Source organism: Leptonychotes weddellii, chromosome 11, assembly GCF_054177405.1.
Source record: "Leptonychotes weddellii isolate Sample4059 chromosome 11, ASM5417740v2, whole genome shotgun sequence".
NCBI lineage: Eukaryota > Metazoa > Chordata > Mammalia > Carnivora > Phocidae > Leptonychotes > Leptonychotes weddellii.
This window is the reverse complement of record NC_138379.1, coordinates 50094234-50113323: the sequence shown is the minus strand read 5'-3', so window position 1 is coordinate 50113323 and position 19090 is coordinate 50094234. Positions and strand designations below refer to the sequence as shown.

Below are 19090 nucleotides of genomic sequence, written 5' to 3'. Positions count from 1 at the left end.
CAGCAGAAACAAGGGTCTCTGAAGAACTGGCCACAGCATTACAAACCATCCAGTGGTGCCCATGTTTCTCCACTGAGGTGTTGGACAACTTTCTTCAAGTGACTACAACTGCTCATTCAGCAAGCTGCTGAAAAGGACCCCAGCGCCAGTAGTGGGGGGGGCGGGGGGGGAGGGTCTCCACATCTTATCTGACTGTGATACACAGAAACTCAGTTGCATCACACCTAGCTGCACTGTCAAGAAGCTGTGCCTTTGTTGCCATATATAAATTCTTTACACAGAAGTGTAACTTGAATGAAAAGTACAAAAAGACAATGGTGTGAAACAAATGAACTCATTAAAAAAATGTAAGATGGCTGATAGCCTAGGTATCTACACTGAAATGTAGCCAGAAGTCAGAATCTTGTGGCAAAAGAACAGTCTTATGGGCTGTGTGTTGGAACGGCTTAGATTTAGATTTTCTTAAGGCACAGCCAAAGTTCTTTAGATTTGTTTTGGCAAGTGTTTTTCTTGCTGGAAGATCATAAAAGTAGGCAGAATTATCTGCCTAATGGCATGCTGGCATGCTAAGGTAAGGAAAATAGTACTTCGACTAAAACTAAGGCTAGTAGGTGAAGAAAAATGACAAAATTTGTATTGGTTTTAAATTTGTACCAAGGAGACTTACTGGATACTGGAGAAATGACAGGAGTGTTTCATATCTTTGCATAAGAAAAAAAAAAGATTTTCCTTTTGAAGTTGTAGCTTCAGGATTTAATCTGTGTCAATGTCACCATGTGGTAAAAACAATCTGGATTTTATAATGCATGAGCAGGAAAAAGTTGCAAAAATGCTAAATGGTATGGAGCTACAAATATGGTGATACATCAGCAAAGGGGTGAAATCGGGTTTTTACTCCAGACAGGTGTTACGTTTGTGAAAAGTGATTCAATTTGTTATACATTCAAACCCAAATTAGAACTAGCTGCCTTACAATGGTATTTCACTGCCATTTCTTAGCACTTTAATTTTGGTGAGTTCTGTTACAAGTTCAAGGAAGTTAGAGCTGTTCTCAACTCTTATATCTAGTTCCTTCAAAAAATGAAGGGGCAGATATTCTAATAAGCTTTAGATAAATAGGATCCTGATAATTTTAGCTCTAGTTAACCTGAAACATTTCCCTGGGCATAATCACAGTCTCTCTGAGAACTGGAAAAAAATGGCATAATTTAAAAAGTAACAACATTCACTGGTAACTTCAAATAAGTTAGGTGAAGAGGATGGAATATGGGGGGTAGGCCAGACCACCAATCATGTTTGCCTAGCCATAAAACCAGTGACAACTTAAAGATCTGCAAAGATCAAAGAAAACTGAGAAACCACCCTTAACTGGCTGGAGCTATAACATTCTACAGGGGTCCTCGTGGTCTTCATAACTATTACAAGGTGACCCACCCACTCTGATTGGCTGTGCTGCACAGAAACCCCAGAGCCCACTGCAAATCTGGGATACGGCAAATATGGAACCTAGTAGCAGGTTGGAGCTTGCTTATGACATACTGACTAGCACAAAGGCAGACAATGAAGAACTATCAGAATCCCACAGACAGCTCTTTTTCACCTTGGAAAACCATTCATGAGGTTACTATGACAAGAATATAAATCAAGGCTGACACCGCTAAGTGCTGGTTCCACAGCTGGCCATCTGGATATGGGGTTTTGCCAATACTCAGCTGTTTTGATTATTTAATCAAATATTAAGCAAAGTATAATTCACATGCAACCCTTATCAAAAAAGAGAAAAAGGTTAATTTCCTATGATCCGCACAAACTGTTAACCTGTTAGGAAAAGCCTCATGTTTCCAGCATTCAAGTGTATACACACACATCATGTCTGTTTCTTTTTAAACATCTTAGGGTGAGGGTGAGGAGGAGAAGAACAATGAGATAAAGACACAAGCTAAACATCCAACAAGCCCCATTCCTTATTCTCTGTGTGACCGGCAGCATTACTCAGAAAGTCACTCCTTTACTCCGATGGTCATAATATATTTGAATGTGTAGATCTTTAAGGATTTGCTTATTCATTTGGCCAGGTCTATGGTAGGTGCTTTTTTGTTTTCTTGGTGGAATAATTCATCAGTGCTTCCTGAGAGGCTCAAACAGGATCACTGGCCAGATTCCGAAGAGAAACTGTTTGGAAACAAGTTAGGACAAAATGAAAGAAGGTAACTGCTGCCTGTTATCCCTGAAAAAGAACCAATGAGCTAGGTGTGCTAACAACTACCCTGGTATTAGTAGCCTGAGTATGGCATAGTCTTTCCAGACTTGCACCAGATCTCAGAAATTATTTTTATTTAATTTACTTAAATGGATTAAGCTTCTATTTTGTCAGGCATGGAGCTGGGCATTTTAATCATCTCAGATTCTGGGGTGCCCGGGTGGCTCAGTCGTTAAGCGCCTGCCTTCAGCTCAGGTTATGATCCCAGGGTCCTGGGATCGAGCCCTGCATCAGGCTCCCTGCTCAGCAGGAAGCCTGCTTCTCCCTCTCCCACTCCCCCTGCTTGTGTTCCTTCTCTCACTCTGTCTCTGTCAAATAAATAAATAAAATCTTAAAAAAAAAAAAATCATCTCAGGGCGCCTGGGTGGCTCAGTTGGTTAAGCGACTGCCTTGGGCTCAGGTCATGATCCTGGAGTCCCGGGATCGAGTCCCGCATCGGGCTCCCTGCTCAGCGGGGCGTCTGCTTCTCCCTCTGACCCTCCTCCCTCTCATGCTCTCTGTCTCTCATTCTCTCTCTCTCAAATAAATAAAATCTTAAAAAAAAAAAATCATCTCAGATTCTTAATGTAGCTATTGACAGCTCCATTTTATTGTTGAAAAAACTAAGGCTTAAAGAGAACAGACTTGCCCAAGGTCATAGAGCAGTACGTGGAAGACCTGGTTCAAGATTCGAGAGCATCTGGTTCCAAAGCTTGTACTCTATCTACTACCTTCCCACCCCATCCCCTTCTTCCACCTGTAGCCCATCCTCTCAATACCAAACCTCTCCTAACACATCCACACATGCATGCACACACCCATACACACCCACCCCTAGGAAGGGAACTTACCTTTACTTTTGGCCTGTATCTCAGGTAAAGAGTTCTTGTATATAAACTGAAAGAAAAGGGGAGGGGGGGAAAGCTCTTCAGATTAATTTTTAATTCATACAAACTTTCTTACTGACAAATTTAACCATAGTGCCTCTGTATACACACAAAAAAAGCAATCCTAGTAGATTCTTTGTTCATTTAGCAACCTTTTTTTTTTTTTAATTTATTTATTTCAGAGAGAGAGAGAAACAGCATGAGAGGGGAGAGGGTCAGAGGGAGAAGCAGGCTCCCCGCTGAGCTGGGAGCCTGATGTGGGACTCGATCCCAGGACTCTGGGATCATGACCTGAGCCAAAGGTAGTCACTTAACCCACTGAGCCACCCAGGCGCCCAGCAACCAGTTTTTGAGCAGCTACTCTATGCAGAACACTTGGTAACACGGTAAGGAAGACAGAAATGAATACTCGGACTGTGACCTCAGGATGTTTGTAGTTTAGTAGGGAGCACTCCACTCATACTTGATGATTCATATCATAATTGCCAGTTTCATGTTTGAAGATAATGGTAGCAAGGATTAAAGTAGAGTATTCTTAGAATGTTTTGGAAGTAGTTATATCAGCTCTACAAGGATTACAATACAGGTATGAGATAATCAGGAAGGTAATGAAAGTCTTCCTCACAGGAGCCTTTAGAATAAGTAACTTCTGAAGATGAGACTGGATTCTAAATCAGTGCATATGGCAAGTAAATCACTTGGCTCAAGATTGTTACACAGTTACGAAGTGATGGAGCAAAGTTCCAAGGTCAGATATTTTTACTTCCCTGTTTGTTAACTCTGTTTGAAACAAACATTTGTATAGTACTTAAGTCTTAAAAGGCACATGTGTTATATTAAATTCTCAAATCATCCCTCTGAAATATTATTTCCATGCTTCATTCAATGAGATACCCAAAGAATCAAAATTTCCACAACTGAAGCTTGAATATCCAAGCTTCTTTTATTTTAGTTATTTAGGATGAAATATGTCTAAAACATATTCTATCTTCTCTGCCGCCTTAAAAAAAAAATCAAAGTAAAACATTTTAACATTAATAGAAAACAAAACAAAAAAAGTAAGTCAAAACCCTGCCACCGAATATAGTCAAAATGCTTCATTTTTTTTCTGTATTTACTTTAACCCTTGTCCCCATACAAATTAATTTTACACAGGGTTAATAATTACCTACATATGATTTTAGTCTGTTTGTTTCATTTAAAAATCCAAATAATCCAAATATTTTTCTATGTTGTTATAAAATTTTCACATTTATAATTTTAAATGGCTGAATAAAAGATATACTGTAATTTATAATTCTACCCTATTAGGTAATTTATTTTTCTTCTATCATTATTGTTGCTTTGCTAATTAAGTAACACTGTAATAAACATATTTGAGTTTACACACACATTTTCATCTTCCTTTTTCTTTAGGATAAATTCCAAGGAATATAATAACTGGGATAAAAAATATAAATATTTTATTTTCACAAACACATGTATCGAATTTCTTTCCAAATGGGTTACATCAATTTACACTGACAAGTAATGTGTGATGATAGCATTTCACTGCAATGAAAGAATACAGAAGGAAATTTCAAAATACTATAGAGCTCACTTAATGGATATAAAAAATATCTCATTGTTTTATTTAAAAATTTTTTTAAAAATAGGTAATATAATCATTTGTTAAAGATTTGGAAGAGTACATAGGAAAAAGATCTGTCTCCTACCTGGTACCTTTAGCCCAGAGAGAAATGCTAGTACTTACCAGTTAACATATACCCTTACAAAGATAATTATTTATGAGCATATATGTATATTTAGCCCTCTCCTTTTCACAAACATGAATAGCCTACTGTTTTAGAAGGTATTTTGATTACCAGTTAGATGATCAGTTTTCTATTTGCTTATTTACACTAAATATCTCAACCCCCTCACCCCCACCATCATCTGGAGGTGATGTTCCTCATCATACTCCCATCTATCAGCCAGAGCATCCATTGATAAATAATACATATCAACTATCTCTAAGATGGTTGCCAAATGGTGTCATATCTTCCCCTCTCCTTTTTTATTTTTTTAATTTAAAAATGGTTTCAAACTTACAGGAAAGTTGCAAGATTGATATGAAGAATTCCTATATCCCCATCTCCCAGATGCCAAATTGTTATCATTTAACCACATTTGTTTTGCACACCCACACGTGTATATATTATAGAGTCTGAATGACATGATGCCCATCACCTCTAAATATTCCAATGTGTATCACCATAAAACAAGGACAGTGTCCTAAATTACTATAATACAACCCTTCCACTCAGGAAATTAATACAACACTAACATCCAACTCAAGACTTCATTCCAATTTTTTTTTTAAAGATTTTATTTATTTATTTGACAGAGAGAGACATGCGAGAGTGGGAACACAAGCAGGGGGAGTGGGAGAGGGCAAAGCAGGCTTTCCGCTGAGCAGGGAGCCCGATGTGGGGCTCGATCCCAGGACCCTGGGATCATGACCTGAGCCGAAGGCAGACGCTTAACGACTGAGCCACCCAGGTGCCCCCTTCATTCCAATTTTGTTGACTGTCCCAATAATTTCTCTTTTTTCCTTTCTGATCCAGGTTGCTATCTAGAAACATGCCCTGCATTTGGTTTTCATATCTTACAATTTTTTTCTAACTAGAACAGTTCTTCAGTCTTTTCTTGTCTCATGAACTTGATAGTCTTAAAAAGTATAGGACTTGCATTCTGTAGAAGGACCTTCAACATAGGTCCATCAATATTTCCTCATAACCAGACCTAGGCCATGCATATTTGGCAGGAATACTACAGAAATAATGCTGAGCTCATTTCAGTGTATTTTATCAGGAGACATACCATAATGACCTGCTCTGTCATGGCAATGTTAACCTTAAATGCATGGTCAAGTTGGTTGCTGCCAGTTTTCTTCACTGTAAAGTCACCATTTCCCCCTTTGTATTAGTATTTCATGTGGAGATATTCTAAATTACACCAATATGTGTTCCTCATCATACTTCCATCTATCAGCCAGAGCATCCATTGATAAATAATACATATCAACTATTCTAAGATGGTTGCCAAATGGTGATCATTTGTGACCACTGTTTCTTCTGCATTTTTTTTTTTTTTTTAAGATTTTATTTATTTATCTGACAGAGAGAGACAGCAAGAGAGAGAACACAAGCAGGGGGAGTGGTAGAGGGAGAAGCAGGCTTCCTGCTGAGCAGGGAGCCTGATGCAGGGCTCGATCCCAGGACCCCGGGATCATGACCTGAGCCGAAGGCAGACGCTTAACGACTGAGCCACCCAGGCGCCCTCTTCTACATTTGTTATGGGGCATTCTTTTGTAAGAGCTTCCCTTCTCATTTATTTGTATTAGTATGCACTCATAGATTCTCATTTTTTTTTTTTTTAAAGATTTTATTTATTTATTTGAGAGAGAGAAACAGCATGAGAGGGGAGAGGGTCAGAGGGAGAAGCAGGCTCCCCGCTGAGCTGGGAGCCCGATGTGGGACTCGATCCCAGGACTCTGGGATCATGACCTGAGCTGAAGGCAGTCGCTCAACCAACTGAGCCACCCCAGGCGCCCCCATAGATTCTCATTTTATTCAAAGGGTTATAACTTGAAATTCTTGCTATTTAATTTTGATATTCACACTATCTCAGGTTTAGAAGGCCAAACCTTGCCTTTCAGCCTTCACAGGGGTTCATAGAGCTAAGCAATACATGCATGTGTAAGCACATGTATACATATATATTTATAACTTATACAACACACATACATCTAACTTTTTCCATATCTATGTGTACATTGATGTTGATGTCACACACTCATGAGTTCATACTAATACTATTTTTTAAGATTTTTATTTATTTATTTGAGAGAGCGAGAGAGCACAAGTAGGGGAGAGGGCAGCAGGCAGAGGGAGAAGCAGACTCCCCACTAAGCAGAGCCTGATGTGCAGCTCAATCCCAGGACCCTGAGATCATGACCTGAGCTTAAGTCCGACGCTTAACCGACTGAGCCACCCAGGTGCCCCTAATAATTTAAATTCTAATCTAACCCCCTCAAGATTCCATCTAGCTTTCCCTCTTTCCATATTTGTAAATCCCTTCTGAGACAGTGGAGAAATCAGGCTTTTGTAATCTCCAATATATTTACTTATTGTTTAATCAATGAATTTACTTGTTCAGTGTAACCCATTTCCTAACTCCAGCCACCTCCTCCACCCACCCTGCCATATCCCTTCCCCTCCTCACTCTGCTTCCCTGAACTGCACAGCAGCCACTTCCCCATCACCACCGGATCTGACCTCGTTTCCTCATTCCTCACACACTGAAAGCGGCCACCACGGCACAGCACTTCTCCCCGCTCAGTACCCCGCCTCCCTGAAGGGTTTCCATACCAGGAGGAGAGAAGGCGAAAGGGAAAGGGAAAGGGAAACGGAAAGGGGAAGGTGAAAAAGGGAAGGGGAAAGTGGGAACCCTAATGTTTAAAAAAATAGCATATGATGAGTATACTTTCACTTCTTATTTATTATAGAACTTTATGACTGTATTGTATTACACTGCAGTAATGTCCTCGGGACTTCTTGGGCAGTGTTAAGGTGCTAAGTTTATAATTCTCAGGCTCATTTTATAGTTATTATTTCTTCTCTTCTATCATTTTTCAATTTCCTCAAACATTTCCTATCCCGTCCCTTTTAAATTAGCTATTTCTAATGTGCTATGGGCTGAGAATCCAAATAATCAATGTAGTAACAGGTTGCAAAAAGTAAAATAAATATACTCACAGTCAGAGTTTAAGAGCTCTTCCATGACTAATAACCTTGAGCTCTTCAGAGCATGAATTCAATGATTCTTATTTAGCTGCCCAGAAGTTCTTTTTCTATAATCCTCAGGTAGTTATATTTTAGATAATTCACATTCCCTAAATAAACTGATCTCCAGAGAGTTGAGATACAAATGTTATTTTGAGGAAATATTCTACAAATTTCAGTTGAGTAAATTTTCACATTGGTTCAAAAGAAAATTTTCTTCCCCTTTCTAAAATTTTTCAGCTCTCTCAACTCTTGAGAAGAATTTGAGATTAAACATATTCTGACCCCCTAGTAAAGAGATCAATAGGTACACATTCATTCATTAAATCATTTAATAATATATACTGAGTGCTTACTATCTGATAGCTATTGTTCTAAGCATTTGAGAGGGTAGCAGTGAATGAGATAAAGTCCCTTATCTCAAGGAACTTTAAGTCTAGCTGGTGGGGGCAAACAATAAAGCCTGGTAAGTGGAGAATGATATGGAGGCATTATTTGAATAGTGTGATTAGAGAGAATTCTAATTTCATTTTGGTTGTAAATGATTAACCTCCAACAGACTCTTGAGCAAGGGAAGAAAACTGGCAACTAACTTATCTCAGGGAAGGAACAAATTAAGCTGGGAACTTCTGATACACATGCTTTCCCAGTCTGCTACTTAGGGGATCTGGCTGCTTTTTCCCCTCTAAATTTGTTCTCTATAAACAAAGATATGTTGGGGCGCCTGGGTGGCTCAGTTGGTTAAGCGACTGCCTTCAGCTCAGGTCATGATCCTGGAGTCCCGGGATCGAGTCCCGTATCGGGCTCCCTGCTCGGCAGGGAGTCTGCTTCTCCCTCTGACCCTCCTCCCTCTCATGCTCTCTGTCTCTCATTCTGTCTCAAATAAATAATAAAAAAATTAAAAAAAAAAAAAAAGATATGTTGACAAACAACAACAAAATATGTTGATAAACAAAGAAATGGAAATGTTTACATTCTACTTGCTCTAAAAAGGAGATGAATGATTACTTAAAATGTAGGTCATGTGTCAGAGGTCAATTAGTACACCTATCTCACTTTAAGGATGAGAAAACTAGGGACACCTGGGTGGCTCAGTCGGTCTGCCATCGGCTCAGGTCATGATCCCAGGGTCCTGGGATCTAGTCCTGCATCGGGCTCCTTGCTCAATGGGGAGCCTGCTTCTTCCTCTCCCTCTGCCTGCCGCTCCCACTGCTTGCTCAGTCTCTCTCTGACAAATAAATAAAACCTTAAAAAAAGAAAAGGATGGGGTACCTGGGTGGCTCAGTTGGTTAAGCGACTGCCTTCGGCTCAGGTCATGATCCTGGAGTCCCTGGATGGAGTCCCACGTCAGGCTCCCTGCTCAGCGGGGAGTCTGCTTCTCCCTCTGACCCTCCTCCCTCTCATGCTCTCTCTCATTCTCTCTCTCTCAAATAAATAAATAAAATCTTTAAAAAAAAAAAAAGAAAAGGATGAGAAAACTAAGCTTCAGAGAGGGGAAGAGACTTGCTTAAGGTCACCCAGGGGCAGAGGCAAAGCTAGAACATAAGTCCCTGATTTTTGTCTCTGACATTTTATATTTACAACATCCTATTTGAAGGGTAAAGGGAAAAAAATACTTCAATACTATGCTAAAAAAACTCTCTCTTTCCTACCTGAAAAGGATGTGAAGATAAGAACCAAGGCCAGTTAAAATATGCCACCATGCATGAAACTGTGTGGTAACACCTATGATGGGTGGCACCTTCTTTCGAAAGTTCCTGTGTAAAGAGGGGGAAAGAAATCACCGTATTATTATTTTTTTAATATTAACAACTAATGCTGACAGCCTTTGAGCAATTTGAAATGTTATTCTCAGATAGGGCAATTATTTAATTTCCTTAAGTCTGCTGTAGTCTGCATATTGTTTTCCAAAGTATATTTTGAGGAATAGTGTTCCTAGCAGAAGTTCCATGAAGAAATGATTCTGTGTTCAAAGAAAACATAGAAAATAGTACATAGTTTATTGCTCTCTTGGAAACTGCAATGTCTATTAATAGAAAGAAGGCTTTGAGAAGTCCTATCAGAACTATACAAGAGTTATTTTCATTTTTTTTAAGGTAATGTACTAATGGACAGCCTAGGCGCAGCTGAGTCTCAAATTCTACATCTTTCGATTAAGTGTGTACCATAGTAATATTCTCATTTATTAGAAGGGAAAAAAAATCAATGTAAAACTATTTCTCTAGATATCCCATGAGTTTTTGAGACAATTACCATCTCTAAGAACCTACTTTATTTCTTAGTGGCTCTTACCCAGAGGAGGATGACTTATCTCAGCAGTGTAAACGCTCTAATGGGGCTTCTGCTGGGTAATACGGATTCAGAACCACTCATTCAGAACTTAGTTTTCTAAGCAAGGTATATTACTTGTTTGTTTTTGTACATTTAAAATATATATTTACTTACTGAATTTTTTATTTTGGAAAACTTCAAACATGTGCAAAAGTGGGCAAAATTATAATGTACCCATTATCCAGCTTCAACAATTTTATAACTTACAGCCAACCATCTAGACTCTCATCTACTTCTCCCCCTCCATATTTTGAAGTAAATCCCAGATATTGTATCATTTTAACTTTAAATACTTCAGTATGTGTCTCTAAAAGATTAAAACCTCTTTAAAGGGGTGCCTGGGTGGTGCAGTCGGTTGAGTGACTGACTCTTGGTTTCCACTCAGGTTGTGATCTTGGAGTCATGATCTCAAGGTCATGAGATCAAGCCCCAAGTAGGGCTTCACACTCAGCATGGAGTCTGCTTGCGATTCTCTCTCCCTCTCCCTCTCGTGCTTGCTCTAATAAGTAAATAAATAAATCTTAAAAAAAAACTCTTTAAAACATAATAATACCATTTTCACATATAAAATATTAACAATAATCCTTTAATATCACAAAATATTCCATTACTGATTAAAGTTCCAATTCTCATAAGTTTAAAATTTTGTTTTGCAGTTTGTTTGCTTGAATCAAAATTTTAAAAAATCAACACTCTGCATTTGGTTGATACAGTATATCTCTTAAGTCTCTTATTTATTTTTAGATATTTTATTTCCTCTTTCTTTCTCTTTCCTTCTTTCTTTCTTTCTTCCTTCCTTCCTGAGAGAGAGAGAGAGAGAGAGTGCGCCCATAGGGGGAGGGGCAGAGGGACAGAGAGAATCCCAAGTAGACTCTTCGCTGAGCGCAGAGGCTGACACACAGGGCTCCATCTCACCAGCCCACGATCATGACCTGAGCCAAAATCAAGAGTCGGACACTTAACCGAATGAGCCACCCAGGCGCCCCTTAAGTCTCTTTTAATCTCTATGTTCCTCTTCCCTTTTTTACCCCCTCTGCCATTTATCCTGTAGATTTCCCACAGTCTGAATTTTGCTGATTGCCTCTCTCTGGTGCTTTTCAATATATGTGTTTATGCAAAACTTTAGGGCACAGAATTTTGAGTTGGAAGGACCCACTAGTTTAACCTCTTCAACATGTTCATTTTATGTAAATTGAGGCCCAGAAAGATATTTATCTTAGTGACAGACTAAGGTCCACAGACCCAAAATTCAAACTCTAGTCAATACAAAATTGCTGACAAGATGGTAAAAGGAACACTTGCCTTTCTTAGAAAATAACATTAAGTATATTAAAGTACAAAATTATATGCATGTATCTTATATGCTTCTTACAAATCATTAGTATTTTTTCAACACAGGAGATTAGGCAGATTTCAGAGGCCTAATTAACATCTGATCAACTCTGTAATTCTGTGATGCATACACACAAAAATCCCTACAGATATTATGTAATAGTCTGAGGTCCAAATTTTTAGGTTAATTAAGCAAGTATTCTCAGAATTTAACTTCAACAATGGGAAAAATTCACTTCATAGCACTAATAATTCTATATGCCTATGAGATTTTCTGCTTAATAGATTGCTTCCAAAAATATTTCTTAAAGATTGAAAATATATCTTACCTCAGTGAATCACAAAAGATGTTATCTATGTTCCATAATAGAAATCCCATTAAAAATATACCCAAGGATGTATAACCCAGTCCTCTGAGCCATGGATAAACCCTGTGGGGAAAAAAAAGAAAGCAAACTGAAATTTTGTTAAGTCATGTGATGATCAGAGCTTGAAGCTACTGTTTTCATGAGAAGGAAAAGTTTTCGTTAGTATAAAATAAAGATTTTATTTATTTATTTGACAGAGACACAGTGAGAGAGGGAACACAAGCAGGGGAAGCGGAGAGGGAGAAGTAGGCTCCTGGCTGAGCAGGGAGCCCGATGCGGGGGCCGATCCCAGGACCCTGGGATCATGACCTGAGCCAAAGGCAGACGCTTAACGACTGAGCCACCCAGGTGCCTGGTTTTCATTAGTATTAAAAGCAAACTTATCTATTAAATTCTCTAATACATTTGCCTATTACATTTAGCCATTAAAAAAATGAGAAAGAATATGCCATTAAGACGTTGCTAAGTGTTTCAAGAAAGTAAACTGAAGGCCCCCAATAACTTTATCAGTCCCCTGGAAGAGGCAGGGGGCTGCTGGAACAGAATTAACATTGAGTCACCTGCTCTGTGTCAGGCAGGCACCATAGTCACCTGGATACACAAGCAAATGAATAAAATCTTCAAATAAACCCTATAAGGCAGGTATTAGTCTTTGCACTTCACTGATAAGAAAACTGAAGCTTAGTGAGTTACCCAAAATAAGAACAGTAGCTTATATATTTTTATAGCTTCAATGATGTATCACTGACTTACATTTAACTGAATATATTTCAAGTGTACATTTGATCGGTACATTTGTATATATCCATGAAACACTACAATCAAGATAATAAATATATCCATCATCTCCAAAAGCTAGTTTGCATTTTTTTAGAATGTTATATAAATGGAATAACACAGTATATCCTCTTCACTGTATGGCTTCTTTCACTTGGCATAGTTATTTTAAAATTCATCCATGTTGTTATGTGTATCAATACTTCATTTCCTTTAATCGCTGAGTAGTATTCCATTGTATGGATATACCACAACTTGTCTATCTGTCCAAATGTTGGTGGACATTTATGTTGTTTCCATTTTTTTCTATAACAAATAAAACAGCTATGAACACTGATAAGTAAGTTTTTGTATGAACGTATGCTTTCATTTCTATTGGGTAAAAAGCTAGGAGAGGAATAGCTGTATTGTACGGCAGGTGAACGGCAGGTGAACGTTAAACTTCTTAAGACACTGTTAAACTGCTTTCCTAAGTGACGGGATCCTTTTACATTCCCACCAGCAGTGTATGAGTATTGTTCTATATCCTCACCGACACTCGGTGTAACATGGGTATTTTTTTTTTTTTAATTTTAGTTGTACGTTGTAGGTGTCAGTGGTATCTCACTGTTGTTTTAATTTGCATTTCCCTAATGACTGTTGTGGAACATCTTCTCATGTGCTATTTGCGGTCCATGTATCTTCTTTGATAGTTTGTTGAATCTTCGCATGTTTAAAAAAATTATTTGCCTTCTTTTGAGTTGTAAGAGTTCTTTATATAGTCTAAACATTAAATCCTTTGTTGGATATATATTTTGTATTTTCTCCAAATCTGTGATTTGCCTTTCACTTTTTTTTTAAAGATTTTATTTTATTTATTTGACAGAGAAAGAGCGAGCACAAGCAGGGGAAGCAGCAGGCTGCCCACTGAGCAGGGAGCCCAACGTGGGGTTCGATCCCAGGACCCTGAGATCATGACCTGAGCTGAAGGCAGCCACTTAACTGACTGAGCCACCCAGGCGCCCCTTGCCTTTCACTTTCTTAACGTCTTTTGAAGAAAAAAATTTGTTATTTTGATAAAGTTCAATTTATCAATTTTTTTCATTATAGTTGTGTTTTTTGTATCCTATTTAATAATTTTGCCTAACCAAAGGCTGCAGAGACTTCTATACGTCCTTCTAGAAGTTTTATAATTTTAGCTTTTACATTTAAGGAAATGATTCAATTCTAGTAATTTTTGTAATGGCATTAACTTTTATAATGGCATGAGTTTAAGTTCATTTTTAAAATAAGAATATCCAGTTGTTTCAGCACAATTTATTGAAAAGATTATCCTTTCCCCCACAGAATTACCTTTGAATGTTTACTTAACATCAGGTCAGTATGGATGAATGGTCTACTTTTGGATGTTTTATTGATCTATATTTCGTTCTTCAATTCATTCAATCATTCAATTCAATTCATTCAATCAAGACAATACCACATTGTCTTGATTAGTGCAGCACAGAGTAAATCAAGGAGTGTAAGTCCTCTTTGTCATTCCTTTTTTTTTTTTTAAGATTTTATTTATGCATTTGAGAGCACTCGTGGGAGCATGGGGGGGGCGGGGGGAAGGAGAGGGAGAAGCAGGCACCCCACTGAGCAGGGAGCCCAATGCGGGGCTCAATCCCAGGACCCCTGGATCATGACCTGAGCCGAAGGCAGACGCCTAACCGACAGAGCCACCCAGGCACCTGTGTCATTCTTTTTTAAAATTGTTTTAGTTCTTCTAGATCCTTTGCATTCCCATATAAATTTCAGAATCAGTTTCTTAATTTTTACCAAAAAGCCCACAGAGATTTTGATTATGATTGCATTAAACTTATAGATCAGTTGGGGAGAACTGACATCTTAACAATATTGAGTTTTCTAATCCATGAAAATGGTATATCTATCCATTTATTTAGGTCTTTTTAAATTTCTCTCAGCAAAAAACTGTTCATTGTAGTTTCCCATATGCAGGTCCTACATACAGTTGCTAAATTTAATCCTTAAACATCTGATTTTTTTTGGTGCTACTGGAAATTGTATTTTTGAAATTTCACTTTTCAATTGTTTGCTGCTAGTATATAGAAATATGATTTTTGAATATTCATTTGAATTTCATGACCTTGCTGAATTCCAACTAACTACTTCTAGTAGTTTTTTGGTACATGTCCTATGACATTTTCTGTACATGATCATGCAATTTGCAAATACTATATTGGACAAGCCTTCAACCAGTGTAATGTTGAATAGAAGTGGTGATAATAGATATTCTTGTTTTATTCATCATTTTAAAGATAACTTTTTTTTAAACATTTCATTACTACATGTATTAGATGCTGTAGAGTTCACAAGTTAAGAAAGTTCCCGTCTATTACTAATTTGTAAAGGGTTTTATTTTGTTTTTAGTTTGTAAATAGCTGTTGAATTTTATAGAATGCTCTTTCTAAATCTGCTATCTTCATGTACTTTTTTTTTTAAGTATGGTGAACGACAAGAATAGATTTTCTCAAATATTTTATTTTTAACTGTAAGTATTTGTATATAAATGAATGAAAAAGGGTAGTTTAAAAACCACCAGGAAAGCACAAACCTGGCTGTGCATGGAAAAAGCATTATTGCCACTGTTTGAGAAAGGTTCTCAGAGAAGATTAGGTTAAGAGAATCACAGTCTGTCTTCAGCTTTTCAGAGTTTATCATAACCCCATTTAGGGGAGGCAAGAATGAGTCCCAGGAAACATAGGGCTCAACACAGTGAAGGCATCTGGCAGGGCTGCAGTGTGGGCCAGGTGCTGAGATGTGACAGAATATGATCAATGGGAGTAGGGTACTCTCTATTTTCTGCGTCTAAGCTTACTTACCGGGGCCAATCTTCAGCTCTCAGCAGTAGTTCAAAGCAAAATTCTTCTGTGGGGTGAAATGAATGTCTTTGGTTATCCAGGCAGCAGGGTACAGAGGAGAGAGCAAGAATTTCATCAGCACATGGTCCCTACAAGCTAAGTAGATAAGATTCTGGGGACAGACTACCCATTATTAACAGGTATGAGAATGTGTAATACAGAAGGCCCTCAACATATCTGGGTCTGGAGTCACAATGCTTCATTCTGGACTACCTTCCTGACTAGTGTATAGTTATCATCTGAGAAATTCTTTCCCTACCTCTTCACCCTGAGAATTGCCTTTACCTCTCTCAACGTTAGATCTCCTATGTCTTGTATCTCATGTCTTCCTCCTTTTTGGTTTACTCTCTCATTATACATCCGTCAGTAGGTTTCTGAGTAATAGTTTACGGACTATAACTTTTTTTGAGAACTCAAATATATGAGTTGATAGTTTGGTTGGCTGCAAGATTCTAAGTTAGAATTCTAGCTGCCAGTTTTGTTTTGATAAGTCGCAAACCATTCTGATTCCTGATCCTTTGTATGTATTTCTGCCTTCTAAGTCTACAAACTTGTGGAATCTTCCTTGTCAAGAATTCTGAAACTGGCATGGGTCTATTTCTACCCATTGTGTTGAATAGTCAGTGGGCTGTTTAAATGTAATAATTCATGTCTTTCAATTGCAGGATATTTTCTTAAGTAACTTTGGTAATGATCCCTTCTCTTCCATTTTATCTGCATTGTCCCCTCCCCTTTTTTATGCTGGTTCTTGTAACTGGCCCAGTAATATTGAGTCCCTTCTCCATTTCTTTCTCATCATCCTGATGGCACCCAGGTGTGTGTGTGTGTGCGTGTGCTTCTGCCTTTTCTGCTGTGAAGCCCACAGACTTGAGGAAACACTTCACTGTTTCTACAGCAGTGGTGATGAGTGGGCCCAAGGGTCCTGAGGCCTCATGCTATCTTGTTTACTCTGGACCACACCATGGGTTTAGTGTCTTTCCTGTGGTAGATTCTTACTGGTGGATGGGGGATGATGGACCATAATGCAATCACAATGTGTGTTCTGGAGAAGGAATTCCAGTGGCTTCTTTAACTGTAGCTTTCAAACCATTCACTTCAGTTTTCCATTTTACTGTATTTTTAGTATCTTCGGGGGGCGGGTAGAGATTCTCTGAATGTTCCTTTTTTTATACTGCATCCTACTCTTGACTCACAGATATAGTATATTTCTAGAAATATGAATGGATTAATGATATTTGTTGTTTTGTTATTTTTGAAGTTTTCTTCTTCATGCATAAGTTGTTTGTTCTAAGTTGATTTTCTTTCCCCTTATTTGTTTTGGTCTCTTTCATACTGGATGCATTCATCATGTCTGGCACTGTTTCCTCATTCTTTTTTTTTTTTTTTTTTAAAGATTTTATTTATTTGACACAGAGAGACACAGTGAGAGATGGAACACAAGCAGGGGGAGTGGGAGAGGGAGAAGCAGGCTTCCCGCTGAGCAGGGAGCCCGATGCGGGGCTCGATCCCAGGACCCTTGGATCATGACCTGAGCTGAAGGCAGATGCCCAATGACTGAGCCACTCAGGCGCCCCTGTTTCCTCATTCTTAAGAATGGGAAAATAAAAAGATGACCACAAGCTCTAAGCATGTGGTTGAGGCCCTTAGACTAGTAACCTTTATTGTAGGGTTATTTTGCTGCGCCAATTGTTAGGGAACCCCCAAATCAGTATCGTTAGATCTTTTAAGCTTCTCATATTCCCTAAAAGAAGATTCTCTCAATTTTCTGCTTAGAAGTTTTTACATTCAACATTCAAAATGCATAAGGTCATCTAATTTCTCTGATTTCACCATGGTATTCACATGCTCAGTTGTGTCTGGCAAAGCCCAATCTAGAGACATTGCTCACCTTTACCAGAAAATAAACCTACAGGCTCCTGCAGTTATTCAGTGGTATGGAATAGGTGAGGGGATGTGAGCATTTAACAGCTTCTTAAGGCTTTTAACCAGTCCTCTTTATGTTAAACCCCACTTCCATCTGCTTTTCCAAACTGTCTGTTGCTGTTTAATGCTTGATACTTGATACTTGAGAAAATTCTGATGTAAACTGGAGGTTCTTTGTTTAAAATTCGGCTTTCTTGGATTAGCCATAATCCATCTATTTTTCAGCTTTTAAAATTTTATTGAGTCTTCTTGTGGGTTTATGCTTTATAAATAAATTCCTTTGTTGGAGTTTTAGTAGGGTTTGAGAAGGGAGCAAAATTAGATTGAAGATGTTGATCTTTAATGTTGTATGTTTTCTTTTCATTAATGTCTGACCTTTAGTAGTCCCATTCTTCATTTCTATGTGGATTGATTCTATTGATCCTTTTTCTAATTATTGAAGTTTTACGCTTAGTTCATTATTCTTCAGTTTCTCTACTTCTAATATAAACATCTAAGGCATAAATTTCCCTCTAAGAACCAGTACTTTGTAGTACTTGATTTGTAGTACTTTCACTATGATTACTTTGTAAGTATTATTTCTACTGTGATTTTTTTTTTCTTACTTGTATTTACAAGTGTGGTTTTAAGTTTCCAAATATATGGGCTATTTTGACTAATCCTGTTTTGACTAGTTGTACTATAGTCAGAGAACATGTTATACTTTAAAGTTTGTTGAACCTTGCTTTAAAACTAGTGTCTGGTAGATTTAATAACTACTCCACGCATGCTTGAGAAGACCAAGCTTCTTTAACTTAAATATATTACATCAACTTGTTATTGTATTTTTCAAATTTTGTCTATATCCTTGTTCATATGGTTACTGTGTTAAAATATTTCAGCATGATGGAGCACTGATATACTTCTCTTCGTAATTCTGTCAATTTTTGCTTAAAATTTTCCATACAAGGTTTAGAACTGCCTTTTTTTTCCTGGTAAATCAAATCTTTTAATAATAATGTAGCAAACACATTTGTTTTAAATAATGCTTTAATTTTTTTTGTTATTAAAACAGCTAGTCCAACTTTCTTTTAGTCAGTATTTGTGTGGCACATATTGTTTTTATACCCTTTTCTTTTAAAAGTACTGGGTATTTAGGTGGATTTTTTGAGACTAATCAGGTGGTTTTATTATCAAATGTAATAATTCTACGAAAACTCAGTAGTATTATAGTAAGTATTACTTTCTTTCTTAAAGTCTTTCAGAGCTTTGGGCAGACAGCATCTTAAGCACCAAGAATAAACAACTCTACTGATGTTAAGTGCCAGTTGTCACCAATTTTCATACAAAATGGTTTTTTTGCTTTTTCCTACTGCAGTTAAATGGCCATTGCTAGTCAGGTGAAGAGAATGTCTGGCTCTCCACTCAAGGTATTAAAGTAATGCTAAGTAAATGAAAATAGCCACATAAAGCTGCATGACATATCCAAGCCAAGGATAATTAACAGTATCTTTTTTTTTTTTTT

General features: G+C 37.7%; 1 protein-coding gene and 1 long non-coding RNA gene across 9 annotated transcripts in view; both read right to left on the bottom strand.

The window, feature by feature from the left end:
- Positions 1-871: 871 nt before the first annotated feature.
- Positions 872-19090, bottom strand: part of ACER3 (alkaline ceramidase 3) — a 147630-nt gene continuing 129411 nt past the window's right edge. For all 8 annotated transcript variants that reach the window (XM_081798894.1, XM_081798887.1, XM_081798888.1 and 5 more), the window contains 4 exons: positions 11945-12046; positions 9605-9709; positions 3091-3136; positions 872-2172 (listed from right to left, as the gene is read on the bottom strand). In XM_081798894.1, the coding sequence (XP_081655020.1) occupies positions 2119-2172; positions 3091-3136; positions 9605-9709; positions 11945-12046 (307 nt within the window). In that variant the 3' untranslated portion in view covers positions 872-2118. The remainder of the gene's footprint in view (positions 2173-3090; positions 3137-9604; positions 9710-11944; positions 12047-19090) is intronic.
- Positions 7921-9596, bottom strand: LOC145716225 (uncharacterized). The gene is made up of 2 exons (XR_014138766.1): positions 8883-9596; positions 7921-8676 (listed from the first exon to the last, which is right to left on the bottom strand). It is a non-coding gene; the product is annotated as an uncharacterized LOC145716225 (long non-coding RNA).